Source organism: Ceratotherium simum, chromosome 18 (genome assembly GCF_057802395.1).
Source record: "Ceratotherium simum simum isolate JZ-2026a chromosome 18, ASM5780239v1, whole genome shotgun sequence".
In the NCBI taxonomy this organism is placed as follows: Eukaryota; Metazoa; Chordata; class Mammalia; order Perissodactyla; family Rhinocerotidae; genus Ceratotherium; species Ceratotherium simum.
The window spans coordinates 40,029,806-40,051,757 of NC_141917.1; the positions used below are offsets into that span (position 1 = coordinate 40,029,806).

Consider the following 21,952-nt stretch of genomic DNA (forward strand, 5'->3'; position numbering starts at 1 on the left):
GGCAGATGTCCCTTTAAGGTTTGCTTCGCAGCTCGTGGACTTTAGCCTAAACACGGACCCGCGAAGTTGGCTTTATTTGTCCATGTCTCGGACAGAGCCTGGGAGGCTGCCAGTGGGATTTCAGAGACCCAGAGCGCGAAGGGGCGGGCGATGTGGCAATCGGTCTGGGATGTGAAAAGCGTGGAGCGGACTTAGAGGCACTGATCGAAAACACAGGAAATCACTCTGCGGCTACTGGGCGCCGCGACCGGCCAGGCCAGCGACTGAGACCCGCGGCGGCGCGCGGAGTGGCCCAGAGCGCGCGGCTTCGCGCCCGGTCCTGCCAGGTCCTGCCCTCCGATCCAGCGCGTCCCCCCGGCGCTGCGGCCACTCTGGCCATGGCCCCCCGGCGCCGCGCCAGCCCAGGGGTCGCTGTCGCCTGCTGCTGGCTCCTCACCGGTGAGCTACCCTGCTTTTTTCTCTATCTCCTGCGCGCGGGGCTCGGGGCTTGAATTGGGGAGGGAAGTACGCAGAGCTGTGGCCCAGAGAAAAGGAGGGAACGCTGATTCCCTTTCGGGCGCTCCAGGTAGTCTGGGCAGTCTGGAGTACGGAAAGGAGTTTCTGCGTTTGGTCTCGATATGCAATAGTTTTGATGTCGTTTCAAAACCCTCCACCCCAATAGTAGGAGGGAGGCGGTGCTGAAAACTTAACAAGGTAGAATTGACTTTTACAATTAAAGTTGTTTTGACAGTATACATTGTATTTTAGGACTTGGCGGAATGGCTCCTTACCCCTCTTTTTTTTTTTTGGAGAGTGGTATCTAGAGGGCGCCTGATTTATATGCAAAGTTCCTACCCTCAGGTTGCTCAACAGTGGGCATTATTGCATTTTCTTGCTGTCAAGTATTCAAGATCTTTCCTGCTACAGAACAAGAAAAGAGAAGAATGCAAGGCAAAATTGCTTCTTGTCCCGAAATGATGTTTCTATATTAGTACCTAGGAGGAGGAACATTTTGAAATTGAGGAAGGAATAGTGAATATTTACTCAGTAAATACCACAGAGCAGACTATTTTTTTTACTGCAAAATATAGTATGTATTGTTACTTGTGCATAAATAGGTATTTTTAAGGAGGGACTTAAAAAACACGGTGGAAATGCAAAGTTATACCCAATTTAGAAAAAGGTTGAATCACAGCATTTTCTAGGATTTTCCAAATGATTAACCCATGGTCAGATCTATTTTTACCAGTTACTGATTGAGGAGGGAAAGCTGCAATGCTGAAAGAAAGAAGGCAGGTGAGGTGAAACTGTGTGTGAAAGAAAATCACCTGATTAATGGTTTAATTAATGGCTGGCTTTACATATCATCAATATTCAATTGTTCAGTGTCTTTACTGCTGGAATGCTTATTAGTACTAGTTAACTTAGCATTTTACGGTTAAAAACAGGGGTGATCCAGCCAGTTTAGCCTGGCTTAGATGGCCAAGCATTATAAACTTTTATGAAGATCACTTAGAAGTGGATTATTAGTAAGCAAAGCTTTTTTTCATAGTGACGTGGTATAAAAAGAGTTAATGAGCTACTGGCTTTTCATCCAGACATTTCCCACTACTCAGGAAATGTCCGATACTCCCAACAGTGGTAACTTCTGAACAGCTTTACAGCCAGGGAACGGTTGAACTTATCAGCTACTGTCATTACCCTTTACACATATTTGAACCATGATTCCTCTCCAATTAAAATCTTTTGGAGGTTGTTTGCATTTTTTGGTTGTTGGGCAAAATCTAAATGGTTTACTAACTATTCAAGTTGTACCTTTTTCATTTTACCAAATAAGTCACTAGTGCAGAAATGATCAAATGAGGTTTGCATATCCTGTAAAAAGACAAGAATGAAACTTAAACACAGGAGGTTAACAAGTTACAATTTCATATATAGATATATAAATTGAAGTACTTATACTTCGATATATTTATATTGAATATTCAATATGGTATATCTATATGTGTGTGTGTGTATATATATGTATATATATATAAATTGAAGTATTTTCTTAAGTTCAACCACTTTACTTCCCCAAGCCTAAAACAGTCACAAGTTGCATAGTGTGGGTTTTCTGCAATGCTTGGGGTAATAAACCATGCTGAATTCAGGAAGGGACTTAAAATAATGCAGATATTTCTAAATTATATTTAATTCCCTTTTGTGTGTGTGTGTATATATGTATTACATCTATATATATTACTCAATCATATTGAAAGTTAGAATTTAAAAGGTTATTGTCTCAGAATCAATAGGTTCATCATATGTGCTATATTTATGCCTATTTCACAACACAGCATAAGAATCTGAAGTTCGACTTCTTCCTTTCCTTTGCTGGTTTCCCTGTCAGTCATCACATTGTCAGCTTCCTCGGAAACTTCTCCTCAATTCGTAGAGTCCGCACCCATGCACACTACTGTAGAGCTCATCTTCTTGTCTCCAATCTGAACCCAACCTCTAATCTATCTTCCTAATTCGTAATTTTCATTATATCTTAATCTTTAGTCAAAATCTTTGGTAGTTCTTTGATGTCTTTCAGATAAAATCCAAAATTCTCAACCAACCTTTCAGGGTCTGCCCTACCTAGCACCTTCTATCTCCTACGACCCTTGTGTCAGTTTCCTATTGCTGCTGTAACAAATTGCCAGATTTATTGGCTTAAAATAACAAATCTACTATCTTACAGTTCTGTAGATCACAAGTCTCACTGGGCCAAAATCAAGGTGTTGGAGGGGCTGTATTTCTTCTGGAGGCTCAAGGAGAAATTTATTTCCTTGCCTTTTCCAGTTTCTAGAGGTTGCCTACATTCCCTGGCTTGTGGTTCCATCCTCCATCTGCAAAGCTAGCAGAGTAGCATCTTCAAATCTTTCCCTCTTACTCCACTTCATCATCACATCTCCTTCTCTGACTCTGACCCTATTGCCTCCTTCTTATAAGGATCCTTCTAATTACATTGGGCCTACCTGGAAAATCCAGGATAATTTCCCCATCTCAGGATCCTTAATTTAATCACATCAGCCAAGTCCCTTTTGCCATATAAGGTAACATATTTGCATGTTCCAGGAATTAGGACGTGGACATATTTGGGACACCATTATTCTGCCTACCAAAACCTCTAAACATAAACTGCCCACAATAGCCAGTCACATTTCCTTCCTTTCTGCGTCTTGCTACTGTATGATCTTGTTTTATGCATCTAGAAAAGCACTCCACCCTTCGTTCTTACCACCCCCTGCCATCTAAACAAACTCTCTCCATCCTTCAAAGGTGGGTGTACCTCACAACAACCACCCACCATGGGTTTACCTCACAACAACCACCCACCACCATTCTAGTACACTTTCCATTATATTCAGAACTGTCTTGTTGTCGGTTTTTCCAGTGTTTAAAAATGATTCATCACGAAAGATGTCCTTCTTTATGTCCAAATAAAGTTTTTATTGTTATTTTATATATGTCAAAGTCCCAACAAAAAACTAGTGGCACATAAATAAAGGATTTAACTGAAGAAAGTTTAATAAAGAGGCAGTTTGCAGAGGCCTTGAAAGGAACCGATAAAAGCTGGTAGCACACCTAGAATAAGCAATAGTGGGAAGAAAGCACTGGAAGCAACAGTGGGAAGAAAAGCCATTACCATTCCCAGGCCTGAGGTAGCAGGGTCAGCTTGACTGTGAACTCTAGCTATGGGAGGGGGCCACTGGACAAGACTGTGGCCATAGGAAGAGGAATGCAGCTAGTGCCAAAATTGAAGCCCGTGCTAGGAGGGAGGACACAGGGGAAATAAATATCCCTCCTTTTCCTCCTACCTTCTAATGCCTTGCCCAGTCCTCCCATTGGCCATATCCAAATGGCAGAATTCAAACTCCCAGGGGATGAAGGTCAAGACAAACAATAACAGAGAAAAACTAGCACAACTTAACGCTGAAAGGCATGTATTTTTTGAGAACATATTATGCATGAGGCCCTGTGCCAAGAACTTTGCATGTAGTATTTCATTTTTAATCTCAAAAAAGGGGAAAAATTTAGAACTACTATCCATACTTTAGAGATGGAGAAACCAAAATACTAAGAGGTTAAATTACTTTGTCCAAAGTCACACAATTAGTCAATGGCAAAGCCTCTGCTCAACTCACATCTCTCGTGCTCTGAAATAATATGCCACAGAGGCTGTCTAACTCTAAGTCCATTTCCCTCTTGCTCAACCCTCTAAATGTTAAATCCAAGCATAATTGTCTAAAAGGCTTTGATAAGGATCTAATTAATGATGCAAGTGAGTCTGTTATTTTCATGACTTTTAGGTATATAGTGAAATTAGATGATGTCCCTCGCTACATTAATTATAACTCAAATAAGACTACTATCTCTGGTTATTAAGAATATAAATATAGAATTACCCTTAATTGAGTTACATGTCTCTCTTCCCTAGAAACATTTTAGTTAGCCTAGAAGCAAGGGTCTTCTTTTGTGACTTTTTTCCAGGCAAGATTTCCTATTCTAAATGAAGCCCAGTGAGATGATGGCTGAATATGGGAGGAAGTCAGTCATTTACCCCATAACAAGGAAATGACCTCCAATGGCACACAATGAATTGTCAGGAATTACTCAAGATGGTGCACCTCTTTAGTCATGATGTCAGTACAGGCAGCAATAAATTCATAGGGCTTTTGTTTGTTTGTTTAGTAAATAGGCAATGAGAGTAGCAATGAAATATATATGCTAAATAAACTAGTTTGCCTATTTTTCTTCTCTGCTGTCATGGTGCTATTTTGATGCATGAGCTCTTGGGCCACAGCTTGTAACTGTTGATCTTACTTCCTTAGACGGATGCTCCTCTGCCTGTGTTCCTCCACCTCCAACCAAATAAATTTCCCATTAGATTTAGAACTTGCTGAATTTTTATATGCCCCTTAAACATGAGCTATTGTATTTTATGAAATATTTTAAAATATATTCAGAAAATTAGGGATCAAAATGCTATTCTTTACCTACACTTCTCTTCTGTTGTATGAAACACAAAATAGTGTGTTTGAATTCATGTTAAGAAATTGAGATGAAAGATATTTGGAATTATTGCCACAATGCGACAGTCAGAATACATTGCCTATTCAGGGTGGTCTATGACTGGAGAATTGTATTCGCTCTCAAAGCAAGTACAGTAGAGTATCAAGAGATGTAAATGAGCTGAATATATTCCTGTCCTCAAGATTATTGAGCTTCTTTCAGCTCCTCTGTTGTGCCAGCTCCTCTGAAGTCTCTGGGCCTTTGCATAAGTTACTCACACTGCTACTGAACCTCAAGTCCCCACATGAATGTCATTTCCAAGATGTGTAAGCCCCTAGCACCTTTGATTCTATAACATACCACATGATATTGTAATTAAATATCTAATTGTCTGTCTTCCTAGCTTGCTGTATGCTCTGTGAGGGTAGGGTCTTTGTCTATTATCCTTAGCATCGAAGAGTAATAGGCACTTGAAAATCTGTTATTGAATGAATTACAAAAGAATATAGACAAACTCATAACATACTTAAGGGATCAGATTGTCTCCTTTAATTATGTCCCCACCTGGAATATTTATATCTACCCATATTTATATCCAATTGAATGGAAGACACCATTAATAGAGTGATGCGCCATTATTTTATGCATTACTAAGAAAGAAAAGCACTGCCAATCCAATCATAATTGCTAGATTTGTTAGATGCCTCCTAGTTTCAGAGATGTTGAAATGTGGGAAAATGTGCACCTGAAAATTACAACAACATATATCTACACGGCAATTTTCTATCACATTTCTTTGTATTTTTAAAAACTGTATCATAAGATTTCAAATGCACTCCTGGTACAAATGACACTCCTTCTAGATACAAAATTATGAACATTGTCCCTGTTCTTAGTTCCCTTCCAGAGCCAAGTTTATATCTAATTCAGGAGATAATGCTCCTCTGGCACCAGCAGCCTCACCAGATCCCAATAACAAAGCTTCCTCTGAATACCCTACTTTTAAAAGGAAGACTCAGGAGAAAGGTGACAATAAATTAATCAAAAAATGTTCTAGTTGCACAGGATCAGTGACTCTAGTTTTGGCAAACCATAACTTTCTGTAATATTTGTGGCTAGCACTTGGCATATATATATGAAGGACCTAACTTTTATCTAAAGTCGTCTATAATTTAAAAGGAAGAGTACAACGTCAACTAAGTCTTAAAAAGAGATTAAAAGATATTCACTGGTTGGTGTTCAGAATTCACTTTATGTGCAAAAACACTAATATTGTTTTATCCAAACAGTAGATCTCTATAAACAACACATGTGAGAAATTTGAATTGAAAAATCATTGTAATTCAAATATTAAGGAATGAAGACATATGCCTTTTTTGTATGAATTATCTGAGATCTGAAATAAATGCAAATTTTTATGTTTAAATAGGGCACCTATACACATTAGAATGTCAAATGATTAAGATGAATGGTCTGCATATTTTATTATAAATCCTATACTCTTAATACAATACAAATTACAGTGTACTTTCAAAATTATTTTATTAGTTACACTTGTAGTTTGCCAAATACTAAAGTTTGAAAATACATGGGTATTGACAAGTCCTTAAAATTATACATCTTATTGTTAATATTTTTGGTAAAATGATCCTGTACGATGTAGGGATACATGCAAACAGAAACACACACACACACACACACACACACACTTTTGTTGATAAGATTTTGTTTATTTGGTAGGAGGTTTTGTATTGTTTTGTGACAATTGCAAGTAAGTATTTTTAATCACAGGAAATTCAGATAGTAAGTGAGTACAAGTTCCTTAAAAAAAAAAAACACAAAAAAAACTTACCCTTTTCCTTTTTACTCTTTTGCCTGAATTAGCTGAATAATCCTCCAGTTGTCCACTAGCTTTGCTTGTGGAGGTCACATGGGCATCTTGGTACAATCTGAGGTTAGCATATTCTCTCTAAATAAATGATTGCATTTATCAGTAGATATTCATAATCAAGAGCTCTGTCTACTTATTCTATAAAGATCATTTTCCAAACCACGTGTGATAAAACTAATTGTTGTTATGCATTCTTTTAAAACATTTTAAGAACTTTTCCTCAGTGAGATGTGTTTAAAGTAATCATTTTCTTATCCAAGCATAGATATCTCAAAAATGGAAATAGGTTTATAGAAGCTTACCTTTAAGAGGAATCTTCTTTTAAAATTTTTAGTAATGTTATAAAACAGAATGAGATTTCCTAATTTTAAGATGTCAGTGATAGACAAGTTAAAAACTCTGTATTAAAGGAGAACTAACAACCCCTCATTCTTTCATATAATAACTATGATATGTACTAGTTATTGTGCTGGGGTCCAGGGACACAAAGACAAATAAAAGGTAGTCTCTGCTCTTAAGGGGCTCAGAGTCTGAAAGAGGCAATAGACAAGCGAAGAAGCAAAGATGGGAGGAGCCCCTAAGCAAAGAAAGGAAAAGATTAGCAAAGAAAGGAGAAGATTGGGTTTGTATTGCTAGAAAGTAAGCTTTGCAAAATACACAAGATAGAAACACAATTTACACAGCCCCTACTATTTAGGGGTCACTGTGCTAAGTAAGCACAGGGTATTCAAACAAGATTTCCATCCTTCAGGAGCCCATAATCCCTGCTGCTGTCATGCCACCATTTCTAACGTATTATTGTAATAGCAAGAAGGATTGTAATCCAATTCACCAATGAGGTGCAGGAACCACTCACTTCATGCAGTAGGACAGACCTAAGATTTCCCTGGAAAGGAGATGCTAGTATAAATAAATGCACTCAGATCATCCATCAGTCAACTCTACTGAACCAGTTATTTTTCCAAGGCTGAATAATTGTAATCATGTTCAAGTGAGCCCTCACCCTTTGCTCTGTCTGATCCAGATGTCTAGCTTCAAGCCAGGCATTCTTAGAGATTTACCATAGTACCTTACAAGTTTATAAAGCTCTACAATTCATCATAATCTCATTAGAGCCTCCTAAGGGTTGTCAAATGACAGAGGCAGGCCAAATAATTTTGTTAACAATTTAGAATGAAAAAGTTTAGGTTTATAGAGGTTAGGGGACTTATCAGTTGCTAGAATCTAGCTAGAAAAGACTTGAACCTCAGGTCGGCTCACTTTTGGTGTGCAAGCATTAAACTTAGTATCGATCTTTTACCACTAAAATGGGCCTTAGGAAGAATCAAATTCAAAAGGTAGTATGCAAAATTGAAAATAAATGTGCTAGAGTGAGATTATGGATATCGTTTTAATTTTTTTAAATACTGTTACAGCATAATTTCTGCAAGTAAAACAATTTTAACCGTTTTAATCATTGAATTCAATTTCCTCAATTCTTAAGTAAAAGAAACTGAGTTTCAAAGAGACTGGGTGCTGCCAAAAGTTACAGTAAAAACAATTGACAGGGTAAGAATTACAATCCAAGATGCTTGACTTCTAGCCCAATTCTCTTTTTGGGACACTGGAAGTATATCAAAAACAACAAATTGAAAACTTTTGGAGGCAAGAAGACTGACTTTTTTTTTCTTCTGGAGAGACTAATATAAATAAAATGTTATAAGAAAAATAAATGAATTAAAGTTACTGATATAAAGATTTCTATTTTCTAAGAGCCAATAAATAAGTATAAAATTAGAATTTATAGCAACATAGCTAAATCATAGTTTTTTTCCTCACAATTTTGCTTATTTTGGTAAAGAATGAAAACACCATATACGGCTATATATTATATCACTGCTATAACCGTAGCAGTTTTAAAATAAGAGGAATTACTTTGTAAACTTCCATTATTAAATTAAGTGAACTATAGTTGATAACAAGGGCAGGGTCTTAAAAAGTGTCTGTGATAACGTTAATATAGTTGCCACACTACATCTGATCCACTCAGCTTATCATTCATATACCAGTGCTTACTATGTGCAAGGGACTTTTCAAGGGACCATGGACAGATACAAGGATGACTCCATCCAGAATTCAGTAAGAGAGAAAAGATATGCATTCCAATTAATATACTGCATGTTTTCAAATTTGAGATAACATTTAAGCTAGTCCTTGAAGATAAGCAGGATTTATGGAAGCAGAGGTGAGAGAAAGTGATATTTTAAAAAGAGAGAACAGTATGAGCTAAGGCTGCAGGAAGTTCCCAGGATGTATGGGGAAGAAAGATTACTCCCATAGTGAAATATAGGGTGCTGGAGGGGACAAGTGAGAAATAAAGCTTGTAAGGCCATGTCATGGAGGTCTTGAATGCCAAGGAATTTGGATTTTAATTAATAGGGAATGAGAACTCCAAATAACTCAAAAGTGCAATGATTGGTCTAGAAATACTAAGTTATAACACAAAATCTGGGGGAAAAACATCTGATCATTCAACAATAAGCTCAAATTACTAAAAAAAAATTCTGTTACAGATGTTTCAGATCAAATAGTAATTCTACGAAAAAATTTGTAGTATGTTAAATCACTGAAGCACATTTATATTTAAAAAGACAGCCCAAAGCAGTTTGCCTCATAATTAAAAAAAAAAAACCATGGAATTAACAGTCAATGTGGGTTTTCCACAGTTTTTAAATGTAGAAATAATGTGTATTTTTCTAAAGTAGGATATTAGAACTTTCTCAAGTATTATAATGGTGACCTAGTCTGAGCAGAAGAAAAACTACATTGAAAAGAAGAATATAAGGATTTTTAAAAAGTAATAAAAGAGCAAGGAAGAGATGAGTGCCTTTCAATCCTCTAGGCTGGTTCCTAAGCTGAGTCTTTGTTTAACTGGTAAAGGCGGCAGTTCAGGTGAAATGGCAGTGGGTAACCTCACAGAATTGGTGGGGATGCAGAGATTTCAAGCATCCATAACATACAATTGTGTTAGTGGAAAGAAGAGTGTGGAGTTAAGCAGGGCTGGATTTGAATGCTGGTTATGTGATCTTCAACACATTTCTTAACTTCTCTGTAATTCATTTTCTTCATCTATAAAATGAGGATAATAAATATTTACCTTACAGATGAGGATTAGAAAGAGAGAAAGAGCATAGGAAAGTACGTGCTGAACATTTAATAAACAATAGCTCTTCAATAAAAACCTAACATTTATTAAGATCCTACTGTGACTACCACTGTGATTCTGTGGTTTTTGATCCTTGGCAGATTTTCCAGAGAGGTGAATTGTACTTAGAAAGGCAATCGAGGAGCGCTTCTTTCTCTCTGTTACACACACACACACACACACACACACACACTCACTCTACCCAGTTAGGAATTATTCTAGGTTAACAAGCACCTTTTAAAAAGATACAGTGTCCTTTCGGGAGCCGGCCTGGTGGCATAGGGGTTAAGTTCATGCACTTCGCTCCGGAGGCCCGGGGTTCACAGGTTCAGATCCGGGGCACAGACATATGCACCGCTTATCAAACCATGCTGTGGCAGGCGTCCCCCATATAAAGTAGAGGAGGATGAGCACAGATGTTAGCCCAGGGCCAATATTCCTCAGCAAAAAGTGGAGGACTGGCAACAGATGTTAGCTTAGGGCTAATCTTCCTCACCAAAAAAAAATAAAATAAAATACAATATCCTTTGGAGAGGCAAACCATCCCTACACTTTAGTGTGATCAGTTCCTTGCACAGTGGAAAGTTACTTAATTCTCTTGCAAGTGGTAAGAGAAGAAGGCAATCTGAGTGAGGAACCGTGTGAGGGCATTCAGTATAATAGGAAGGTGGGGAAGGAAGAGGGCGGTAAGGAGAGAGAGGGAGGGAGAGGAGGCCACAAAATAGCGGTTCTGCTTTGCATTAGCGCTTTGGAGAGGACCTTTGTGTCCCCTGACAATCTCTGAAGAAGATAATTGAGACTTGAGTATCAAGACTTGTGCCAGTGTCAGATTCTTCCCTTTCATCCCCGTCTCACCAGTTCAGGGTGGTAAGCTTTCCTTTCAATGCCATACACAATAAGACAGGAAAGAGAATGTAAAGACGTGTGTAGGACTCCTCTGCCCTCCACCCCATTTTAACTCTCAAGAAAACTTTGGGGTCTTTTTCTATTCACTGGTCTTTTTAAGAGGCAATTGCCATTTCTCAAACTCCTCCGCCTACCCCCGCCCCTCGCCTTAAATAAAAAATGTTACGTGACTTAAGGATTTTCTTTCAAATCAATTCTGTAGCTATTCAGTCGGGGTCGGTCACAGTAGATCAGGTTTATCCCCACTTCCCATATCCTCAGCTCTCAGTTCAGCTTTGGCAGTGAAGATCCTACCCTAAGCTGTTGCGACCCAACCCCCACCCTAAACATTGCACTGAGCTGCGGAAAGCTGAGACAGCCAATTTTGGATTATGGGATTCCTAGGACATCAGGTCAAGCAACTGAGAGGTCCACCCGGGGTTAAATTCCACAGATGATTTCTTCTCTCTCTGGGATCAGTTCTTTAACATCTGGGTTAATCAGATCGTGCAGACTAAGCGCAGTAAACAGCTGGGCACGTTGCTCAGTGCCCAGAACCACCTGACCAGTCGTTCTTACAAACAACTTCAGGACATACCAGCTCCAAAAGGCGTGGAGCCTCTGCATGCGGATAAGGCAGAAGCAAAGCCAAGCACAGTTTGGACCTTTAAGGCCAAGTCTGCACTTTTGAGAGTTCCTTTGACTTTTAGATAAGTTTTGAAATTGGATTTACTCAAAGGTGTAGAGTGGCAACTGCGCGCGGCTGAAAAAAATATATTTGCACTCACATATTCCTCAGATTCTTCACAAACAGGGATGGAAGAGAAAAGTTAGGTAGTCAAAGGTCAGCATTAAAATAAAGGACTTGCCACCAAAGAGCCCGTGCACTTTTCTTAGCTGGTTTATACGTCGGGAGCACCTCCCCGCTCCTACGCACGCGCAAACTGCGGCCCCGCCTCCCCTTGGGGCGTAAGACATGCGCATGCGCCCTCATTGCATCAGCCACTTGGTCCGTGCTGGCGGCTGGAACCGCGGAGAGTACGGCGTTCGCTGCGGTGGGTCTCGCGCCGGTTTGGCGCGGCGTGACCGAGACTGAGAGAAGAAAGGCTAAAGTAAGTGCTCCCCTCGGCCGCTTGAGTCGGAGATAGAGTATTTCCTTTCCGCCAGGCAAGTGCTATAGGAACCGGACCCCGCCCCCTTCCCGGCCTAGACTTCCTTTCCCCTCCCTGCCCCTTTCCCGGTGGGGACCCCCTCGGTTCCTCTTGTTCTGGCAGTGAGCCGCTGCCAGGGTCATGAGGCTCGTGAGGAAGGACATCGAGAAAGACAATGCGGGCCAGGTGACCCTGGTCCCCGAGGAGCCCGAGGACATGTGGCACACCTACAATCTAGTGCAGGTGGGCGACAGCTTGCGCGCCTCCACCATCCGCAAGGTACAGACCGAGTCCTCCACGGGCAGCGTGGGAAGCAACCGGGTCCGCACCACCCTCACTCTCTGCGTGGAGGCCATCGACTTCGACTCTCAAGCCTGCCAGCTGCGGGTCAAGGGAACCAACATCCAAGAGAATGAGTATGTCAAGATGGGGGCTTACCACACCATCGAGCTGGAGCCCAACCGCCAGTTCACCCTGGCCAAGAAGCAGTGGGACAGTGTGGTTCTGGAGCGCATCGAGCAGGCCTGTGACCCAGCCTGGAGCGCCGATGTGGCAGCTGTGGTTATGCAGGAAGGCCTCGCCCATATCTGCTTAGTCACTCCCAGCATGACCCTCACTCGGGCCAAGGTGGAGGTGAACATCCCTCGGAAACGGAAAGGCAACTGCTCCCAGCATGACCGAGCCTTGGAGCGGTTCTACGAACAGGTGGTCCAGGCCATCCAGCGCCACATACACTTTGATGTTGTAAAGTGCATCCTGGTGGCCAGCCCCGGATTTGTGAGGGAGCAGTTCTGCGACTACATGTTTCAACAAGCGGTGAAGACTGACAACAAAGTGCTCCTGGAAAACCGGTCCAAATTCCTTCAGGTAAAACAGTCTTACCCAGGGATGATTAAGAATGGGCAGAGGGATTTGTATCAACTACTGCTAAAGTTTTAGAACTGGGTGAAGTACAAGAGGAGAAAGTCTTTACTTGATTGGGATTGTAAATGAGATAATGAAAAGGGAACTGTTAAATAGCTAGCAAATTTATGTAGTAAACTTTGCTTAAGGCCTTCAACGTATAAAGCCTTCTGAGTGCTTTTGGCTTTAGGTCATCGTGGGCTGATTAATGGGTGCTCTAAGAGATTCTTTTGTCTAACTTTTATAATTGTGTTTCTAGGTACATGCCTCCTCTGGACACAAGTACTCCCTGAAAGAGGCCCTTTGTGACCCTACTGTGGCTAGCCGCCTTTCAGACACTAAAGCTGCTGGGGAAGTAAAAGCCTTGGATGACTTCTATAAGATGTTACAACATGAACCAGACCGAGCTTTTTATGGACTCAGGCAGGTGGAGAAGGCCAATGAGGCTATGGCCATTGACACATTGCTCATCAGCGATGAGCTCTTCAGGCACCAGGATGTAGCCACCCGGAGCCGGTATGTGAGGCTGGTGGACAGGGTGAAAGAGAATGCAGGCACTGTTAGGATATTCTCTAGTCTTCATGTATCTGGGGAGCAGCTCAGCCAGTTGACTGGAGTAGCTGCCATTCTCCGCTTCCCTGTCCCTGAACTCTCTGACCAAGAGGATGATTCCAGTTCTGAAGAAGATTAATGATTGGAACTTATGATTGAGACAACCTTGTGTCTCTTCACTGTTACATTTTCTCAGCATCCTTGTGACAGGGAGCTGTGGCACTTTGTGATTCTTACAAGGATTTCTCATGTGTTTAATCTCACTAGGTATTTTGTGGTTGGCAGGGCATGTATTCAGACCAAACAATAAATTAAAAGGAAATAATCTCCATGTTCGGTATACCATCTTTATTAATTAGGATAATTTTATATAGGAATTATGACTTATTTGCAATACTTAAAAACATTTTGAGTATTTAATAAGAATGCCTATATATTTTTTGGGATAGATCATAACACCCCATACTTGATGCTTTGAAATAGTTTTCCTTAGGAAAAGCCTTTTAATATTTCATTATCCTTGGTTTCCGTTATTTTAATTCTGCATAGTGTTTCTTGCACTGTGTTTAATGATCCCCTTTCTTCCCATTTCTCCTACACTCCATTTTTTAAAAATTTTTAAATTTATTTGCTATTTTAAATGATAGCCAAATAATTAGTAGACTTTTCTTGAAGACAAGTCTAAAAATGGTATTTTTCTTAAGAGACTTGTTAAACCAATCATGTTAAAAGTAAGCTCTAGGTGTTTTTTCATTAGAATTAATCATATTTGCTTTAGAGCACCACTTAATCAGTTATTTTTAGATCATGGAGTTTTGATCTGCTAGGGATTCTCAAGATAATCTATTTGAGGCATCTTTATTCTTAAAATGAGACTGAGGTGTGTGATTTGCTTGCTGTGTGGCTAATGGCAAAGCTGGAAGTAGTCCCCGTTTCTTTGCGCTGCCACACTATGTATTTATTTTTTGGCTCGTCATAGGTATACTTAATGCTGTCTTATATTTGTATGTGGCATTAGTCTGTGCTTTCACATTCTTGCTGGACTTTCTCTACACCTTATTTGAGGGGTGAGAAAGCCTGTTCAGAAAGTTTGAGTAAGTCCCATAGTTAGTATGTGGTAGTTGACTTGAACTCCAATACTCTTTAATATAATTAGGGAATTTCTGAAATACCTGCGAGTTTAAAATATTCTTTTTATTTAGTATTTTTGATGTGCATTTCTAAGACTTAAGGAGGGAGCCTAGGAATGGAATTGCATCTTGACCTTTTACAAACCTCAACATAGCACAATAATTAGGAAAGGCCTTATGAAGAAAGAGTAATTTAGTGTGTAACTCCAGGATCAGTGGTACCTACTTCAAGTAGGGATACTAAGTAAACTTTTGCTTCTCTTTCTGTGTCTGGGCTTTTCTTTTGGTGTAAGTACCAAGTTTAGGGATTGTTTTTTATAAACTTCCTAACTACTCTGAACCTTTTTTTCTATAATTAGGAATAAACACCTCATATACTTTAAAATCACATTTTTACATATCTACCTCCTAATCTAAAGATAATTCAGATTGTCATTTCATTGTAATATTTAACTTTAAAATATTATTAAAAGTATGCTTTAAATAATTTGGTAGGAGTAAAGAAACGAAGCCACTAAGATTCTTAATGTTAGAACCTGTTGAATAATGAATCATATTCTCAGTGAGAATTTGGAGATTCAGGGCATCTATTACTCTCATAATCTATGCAGTACTGGTTATTCCTAGCTGTGGTATCTACGGTAATGGAAACCAGGGGAAATAAAACCTATCGATACATGTAACCAATACATTTTAGGCCATAGGTTCACAAATTTAGCTACTTGTTAGCTGCTTGTTAATCTCTCGGGAGCTTTTAAAACTCAGTACCCAGACTGAACCCCAGACTAAATAACCCTTCACCCCTAGAAATGGTTTTTTAAAGCTCCCCAAGTGATTCCAATAGGCATCAAGGCTGAGAACCACTGATTCAGGCCTTGCTGTTCAAAAGTGTGGTCCGCGGACCAACAGCATGCCTGGAATCCAAGACTCTTCCCTGGACCTACTGAGTTGCATTTGTATTCTAACGACATCTCCAGTTGATTGCTGTGCATGATAAAATCTGATAAACGTAGGCAATAGTTCATTCTCCCTGTGCTAGTAAATCTCTGGCTGGGGTTGCCAGCCATAGAGAAAAAGATTTGAGTTTTAAGTTCTTTCAAGAGAGTTAACTGGCCAGTATTCAGTTTAACTATCCATAAAACTTCTCTAAATAAAAAGCCTGTTTTCTATGTCTATAAAGTATTTAAAATATCTTTAAGGATTTCTGTTTTCAAGAAGTTACATTTTATACCATTATCAAGCGTATGAATCATCCTAGATACATAGCTAGAAATATCAAAATGGGGCTAGGAGCATATAAAATTAAAAGTTCTAATAATTATTTTTTACTGTTCTCTAAAAAACAAAATGAACCATAAGTCTTTGGAAATCATGTTCAGTAGTCTAATTCCAACTGCTGTTCATTAATAAGGAGTGACTGTGTGGTAACAAATGGAAACACTACCAGTAACATACCTCTCAAATTAATGCAATATTGTACTGTAAATTTCCATTTACCACCAGGTACTTGTAAACAAAGATTTGCTACCCCTACTAGGCACAATAAATGAGAAACTTGCAAATTGTTTTATTTTACTCTAGATATGATACATATCAAATTACATTTTGCTATTCCTCGTCCCCCATTTATATGTTAAATATTTTGCTGATTTTATGTCTGGATTGTTGATTGTGGATTTTGCTTCCATTACCCCCTTATATACAAGTTGGATCTTTTTCCTCCCAGATGCCACTGGAGTAGCTTTGGAAAGCTAATTTTCCTGTATCTCTGCTTACTTTCTGTCACTAACTTTAGCTTCGTTTTTTAATCCCTATGACCAGTTCTCTCAAAGCTCAAATTATCTTTAACAGAATTAACTCAATTTCTGCAATTCCTGTATTCTGGAACTGAAATTCTCTTTGTTGCTAAAAATAAAAGTGCACAGATGCAATGGTGTTATTTGAATTCCCCGAAGTTGAAGCTGTTATTGGGAAAGGAGTATTGTGCTTTTAAAATGATGGTTTTCTAAGCAAATAAGACTGGCTGTTTGCGTTCAATATCAGAATATGTTGTAGAGGGGTTTCTAAGGTGATTCAGAGGATTTGAGGAGAGAGGAAGCCTTTTGCCTGTGGCTGGAGCTTAGATATGGGGTGTACATATTTATATTATACCAGTCATTAAGGGTAATACATTTAATTTTATCCATTTTTTTTTTTTTTTTTTGTGAGGAGATCTGCCCTATGCTAACATCTGCCAATCCTCTTTTTTTGCTGAGGAAGACTGGCCCTGGGCTGACATCCGTGCCCATCTTCCTCTACATTATGTGGGACGCCCCCACAGCATGGCTTGCCAAGCAATGTGTCGGTGTGCGCCTGGTATCCGAACCGGTGAACCCCGGGCCACCGCAGTGGAGCACGCGCACTTAACCGCTTGCACCACCGAGCCGGCCCAATCCCTTCATTTTTTTAGTGCCTCCTTTGACCCACGCACTGAGCTGTGTTTAGTAAAGACAAACATATAAATAAATCACCATTATCAAAGTAACTTGTAGAAAGTGTGTAAGGGGTCGCTTTTAGGAGGAACTTTATAGAGCTAGAGCCAGTAAATTAACTTAAAATGGTGAGAAGAAACCTGGAGAGGTTATGAGGAAGAGGAGGAGGGCAGGGCGAGTGTGCTAATCACATTAGACCTTCCATGGAACAATAAAGAGTGGGGGTTTGTCCATGATGAGAAACCACTGAAAAGTTGAAGCAGGAGAAGGGCATGATAAACTGCATTTCACAAACGTCACTGTTGGGTAGCATCAAGAATGGATTGGAGGACGAAAGATTGGAAGCAAGAAGACCAGTTAAGAGAATGCATATTGGAAAAATCCAAAGGAAAAATGATGTTGGCGTGAACAAGGCAGTGACAATAATCCTCGCAATAGGAGTGAAAAGAAGTCAAAAGGAGATAGTAGGATAGGAGGTGGGATCAAAAGGACTTGGGATGCAGATTGTTGTTCAGAGTTACAGAAAAGAGTAGAGTCCAGTGGTAAATCTCACCTTTCTGTGTTGGATGGTGGGAGAGATGATGGCACAATTCAAAAAGACAGGAAATATAGGAAGAGAAGCTGACTTGCAAGGAAAAAGAGTAAGTTCAGTTGTGAATCTTTGGTTTGACGTGCCCGTGGGACATCTGGTGCTTTCCCACCAGATTTTTATATACTCACTTCCTTCAGGTTTTTGCTCAAATGTCACCTACTCAGTGAGGTCTTTCCAAACCAGCCTTTTAAAAAAATGTACCCTCTCCCACATTCCCTTCCAAGCCCTTTCTTGTCTTATTTTTCTCTATAACGCTTACTTCACTTAGTTGTTTTGCTTACCCGCTGTATAGAATGTAACCTCCATGCGGGTGGAGATTATTGTCTGTTAGGTTCATTGCTCTGTCCCCAGTGCTGAGAACAGTCCCTGGCACAGAGTGGATGCTCAAAAAATTTTTGACTATATAAATGACCAGATGAATGGGTCTACATAAGGACGTCCCTTAGGCAATTGTGCATACAGGTCTGAGGTTCAGGAAAAAGCAATTGGCTGGGGATAATGACACAAGAGTTGGCAACACGTAAGTAGACCTGAAATTGTAAAGAAAAAGATGACCCAGCAAGAATTACTAAAGCTAGCAAAAAAAGGGGCCAGACACAGAAGCATAGGGAAACAGCAACATTGAATCTCTTTACATACTACTTGACTCCATTATCTGTGTTATAATCATTCAAAGCAGAGATATTTATATATTTCAATAATTAATATGGTCAGATAATTATTTTTTCCCCTACAGATCTCTATAGTTTACTAGAGATACATGCAGAATAGCTAAAGTGTTGATTTCATAGAAATTGAGTTTTTAAAAGTTCTTAAGATAAAAAATTTCCAGGTTTTAGTGCAAAAGCCAAATTACTTTTGTATATGGTTTTTAAGTGAGTCTTAATATACTTGTACATTTACAAATTTAGTATACAAAAGTTCCAGTTAAAACGATATTTTGGTGGGGGATAATTGAATTTATTAAGAGACTTTTTTAGGATTCCCATAGTACAGGAATTATTAGCAAGCTCTGTCCCATTCAGGCTGGGTTTATCGTGGATTACTGCTATTGGACCCTTAGTGTTTGTGCTCCCTATCCTAACATGAGGTCTTTGACGTTCCTCACCCACTTCCTCTGTTACTCCCTGCAGAACTGCAAGTGTTGGAATTGTGGCATAAATTTTGCAAAGTTTTATTTATATTTGTTTTACAAGTTGATTTTGCTCAGCCCATGATTTTGTTGATAGACATTTTTCAGTAAATGAGTTCCCAAGTAGTAAAGAGCTAAAGTGAAGACTTGAAGGGCAACTAAAAAAAGAATCACAATTTCAGATAAGGTTTTTAAAACCCTAAATAAAATAGTTTTCTTCATATCATCAGTATATTTAAACTTTGTGCTATGATTCAGTTTATGTATTCTAGGAGGTCTGGTACAATAGTCTCCCCTTATCCTCGGGAAATACCTTCCAAGACCCCCAGTGGATGCCTGAAACCTCAGATAGCACCAAACCCTATATATACTGTTTTTTCCTATACATACCTACTTATGATAACGTTTAATTTATAAATTAGGCACAGTAAGAGATTAATAATAATAACTAATAATAAAATAGAACAATTATAACAGTATACTGTAATAAAAATTACCAAAGATCTTAGCAACCTCAGCATATGATGTTTTTCTTTCCTGATTAAGTTGAGAACTTGCACCATCTCACTTATCAGTAGCACTTTATGGCTTCTCTCTGGCTTGTCCAAATTGTCAGCATCACTCCTCTTGCACCTTGGGGCCATTATTAAGTAAAATAAGGGTTAGTTGAACACAAGCACTGCGATACCTATACTGTGACAGTTGATTTGATAATGGTGACCACTACTGAGTGACTAATGGGTGAGTAGTATATACAGCATGGATGTGCTGGACAAAGGGATGATTCATATCCTGGGCTGGACAGAGCAGGACAGCTCAAGATTTCATTATGCTACTCAGAAGGCGAGCAATTTAAATTTTATGAATTGTTTATTTCCGGAATTTTCCATTTAATTTTTTTTTTTTTTTTAAAGATTTTATTTATTCATTTTTTTTCCCCCCAAAGCCCCAGCAGATAGTTGTATGTCATAGGTTCACATCCTTCTAGTTGCTGTACGTGGGACTCGGCCTCACGCTGGACGGAGAAGTGGTGCCTTGGGGCGCGCCCGGGATCCGAACCCGGGCCGCCAGCATCAGAGCGCGCGCACTTAACCGCTAAGCCACGGAGCCGGCCCCCATTTAATATTTTTGGACCACAGTTGACTGTGGGTAACTGAAACCATGGAAAACAAAACTGTGGATAAGGGGGGACTACTGTATTTTAGAAAAGTGCTATTCAAGATTTTCTTAATGCATTATGTGTACCACTGATGAATTGTCAATTCAGAAGTTTAGTGCAAAAGTGTTACTGAAAAGCCAAAATGATTTCTAAGGGAGTTGAGATGCAAATATAATATTTTTGTGTATCAAGGATGTCTTATTTAGAAAAGAATCAAAAGTAACAAGGCAGCTAGTTAATAGGTTGGAAAGTAAGATCTATAGTAATGGTCTTGTAATTTAGCAAGGAGAACAGTCTGAGGAGTTACTTAACATAGTCGCAAGTACCAGGTAAACTTCACTAGAAATAAAAAGAAATTGGCCAAGTTCAGTAAGGAGATAGATTAGAAATACCGTGAAAAACATTGGCAACAGATATTTGTTAAGCTGAAGTGGAGATGATAAAATCTGATTCGTTTTTCTTTATGTAGCAAGAATTCTTCCTTTTTAGGGAGTTTTTGCTATAGTATCACCATCTGTATTCTCATCCATAGTTTAGAGTGTTCTTTATAGATATCTGAGTATAATAATTTGTAAGATAGCCATTTATATTTCAGCATTTAATTTCTCTATTTTAAGAAAGGTGTTAGTATATTCTGTTGTGATAACACTGGAAAAGAAACTGGGATATTGCAGATTTGTTCATTTAAATTGAGGAGAAACTAATGCATTTTTCGAGGAAAATCCACTTTTGTATGCAAGACTTTAGTTGCATACTAATTTGAGGCTATCATTTTTGCTTTTGACAGTGAATATTTTAATTCCACAGTAACTGGCATCAACATGGGAAGGTTGTATATTTCCAGATGCCAGGTGCAAAAGATTGTAATGCTTATGATAAATTGTGGGGACTTGAATTACCAGTCTTTTTTAAGTTCCCTTTTCTTCATCCTTTAACATTGCCCACATTAAAATCCCATTCTTTAGAATGCTGGTGTAATAGAAATTACTGTTTTCTATAATGTAGGAGACTTAGAAGACTTAGAGCTTATTTCAATTTATGGTGCCACATTTGGTTCCAAAATACCCAATACTGAGGCAGAGCAGTATCTGCTAGATAGCAAATACAAGAGAAAAATGTCTTTGCAGCCACATTGCCTGGCTGTGCACAGGGTTAGCACCACTGTCCCAACTCCAGGAATGGACAATGTATTATAATAAAAGTAACTTTGTGCTTATTAAGGGCCAGGCCTATGGTAAGTGCTTTAAAATAAATACTTAATTCTTTGAAGTGCCCTAGGAGAAAGGTTTTGTCATTACTATTTTCAGATAAGCAAACTGAAATTAAAAGAGACTGAATAATTTGTCCAAAATCACATACCTAGTGGATGTGATGAGGTGCCCAATCAAGCAGCTCCCTAGAAAATATAAGAATGCCAGTTCCATTCATCTGTTTTCTGTTTGGAGTAGATCCAATGTGCCTAGAAATAGAAAAATTATTTGATAACACTAAATTTTATATAATCAGCTGAAGTTTATGCAATCATTTCATATGTTGTTTATCTACCGCTATTATCTTTCATCTCTCATGAAAAATCAGGAACTCGATCCTATGGCACTCTAAAATATCTGGAATATGGTTGAGAATTAGAAATTGTACAGAAACTGTTGCAAGTCTATGTATTAGAGCAAGCCCCTCAAGCTTTTACTCAGCATCTATTTATTATTATTTCACACCTAGTTTTAGCAACTTTGTTTTTTCTTTTAATTTTTAAACCTACGATGTTAATTCATGCATTATTTCAACAAATATTTATATACTAAATACCTGAAGTAGGAGGAACTGTGCTACCCTTAGGTATGCAAAGATGAATTAAGAAACCTTTCCCTGCCTTTAATCAG

At 39.0% G+C, this 21,952-nt stretch overlaps 2 protein-coding genes across 2 annotated transcripts in view; both read left to right on the forward strand.

The window, feature by feature from the left end:
- The first annotated feature begins 247 nt into the window (after positions 1-247).
- The window catches only part of ITGA1 (integrin subunit alpha 1), a 158,281-nt gene continuing 136,576 nt past the window's right edge, over positions 248-21,952 (forward strand). The window contains exon 1 of the mRNA XM_004422799.3: positions 248-438. Coding sequence (XP_004422856.1) covers positions 378-438 — 61 coding nt within the window. The 5' untranslated portion in view covers positions 248-377. The remainder of the gene's footprint in view (positions 439-21,952) is intronic.
- Positions 12,013-16,649, forward strand: PELO (pelota mRNA surveillance and ribosome rescue factor). Its single transcript, XM_004422800.3, has 2 exons — positions 12,013-13,000; positions 13,296-16,649. Exons 1-2 carry the CDS (start codon positions 12,275-12,277, stop codon positions 13,725-13,727), a joined length of 1,158 nt encoding a protein of 385 aa, XP_004422857.1. The 5' UTR covers positions 12,013-12,274; the 3' UTR covers positions 13,728-16,649.

Bases quoted from the DNA above. Each gene is read 5' to 3' on its own strand.
- PELO (XM_004422800.3), top strand. From the start codon at position 12,275: ATGAGGCTCGTGAGGAAGGACATCGAGAAAGACAATGCGGGCCAGGTG. The intron at 13,001-13,295 runs GTAAAACAGTCT...TTGTGTTTCTAG, and splicing joins ACCGGTCCAAATTCCTTCAG to GTACATGCCTCCTCTGGACA.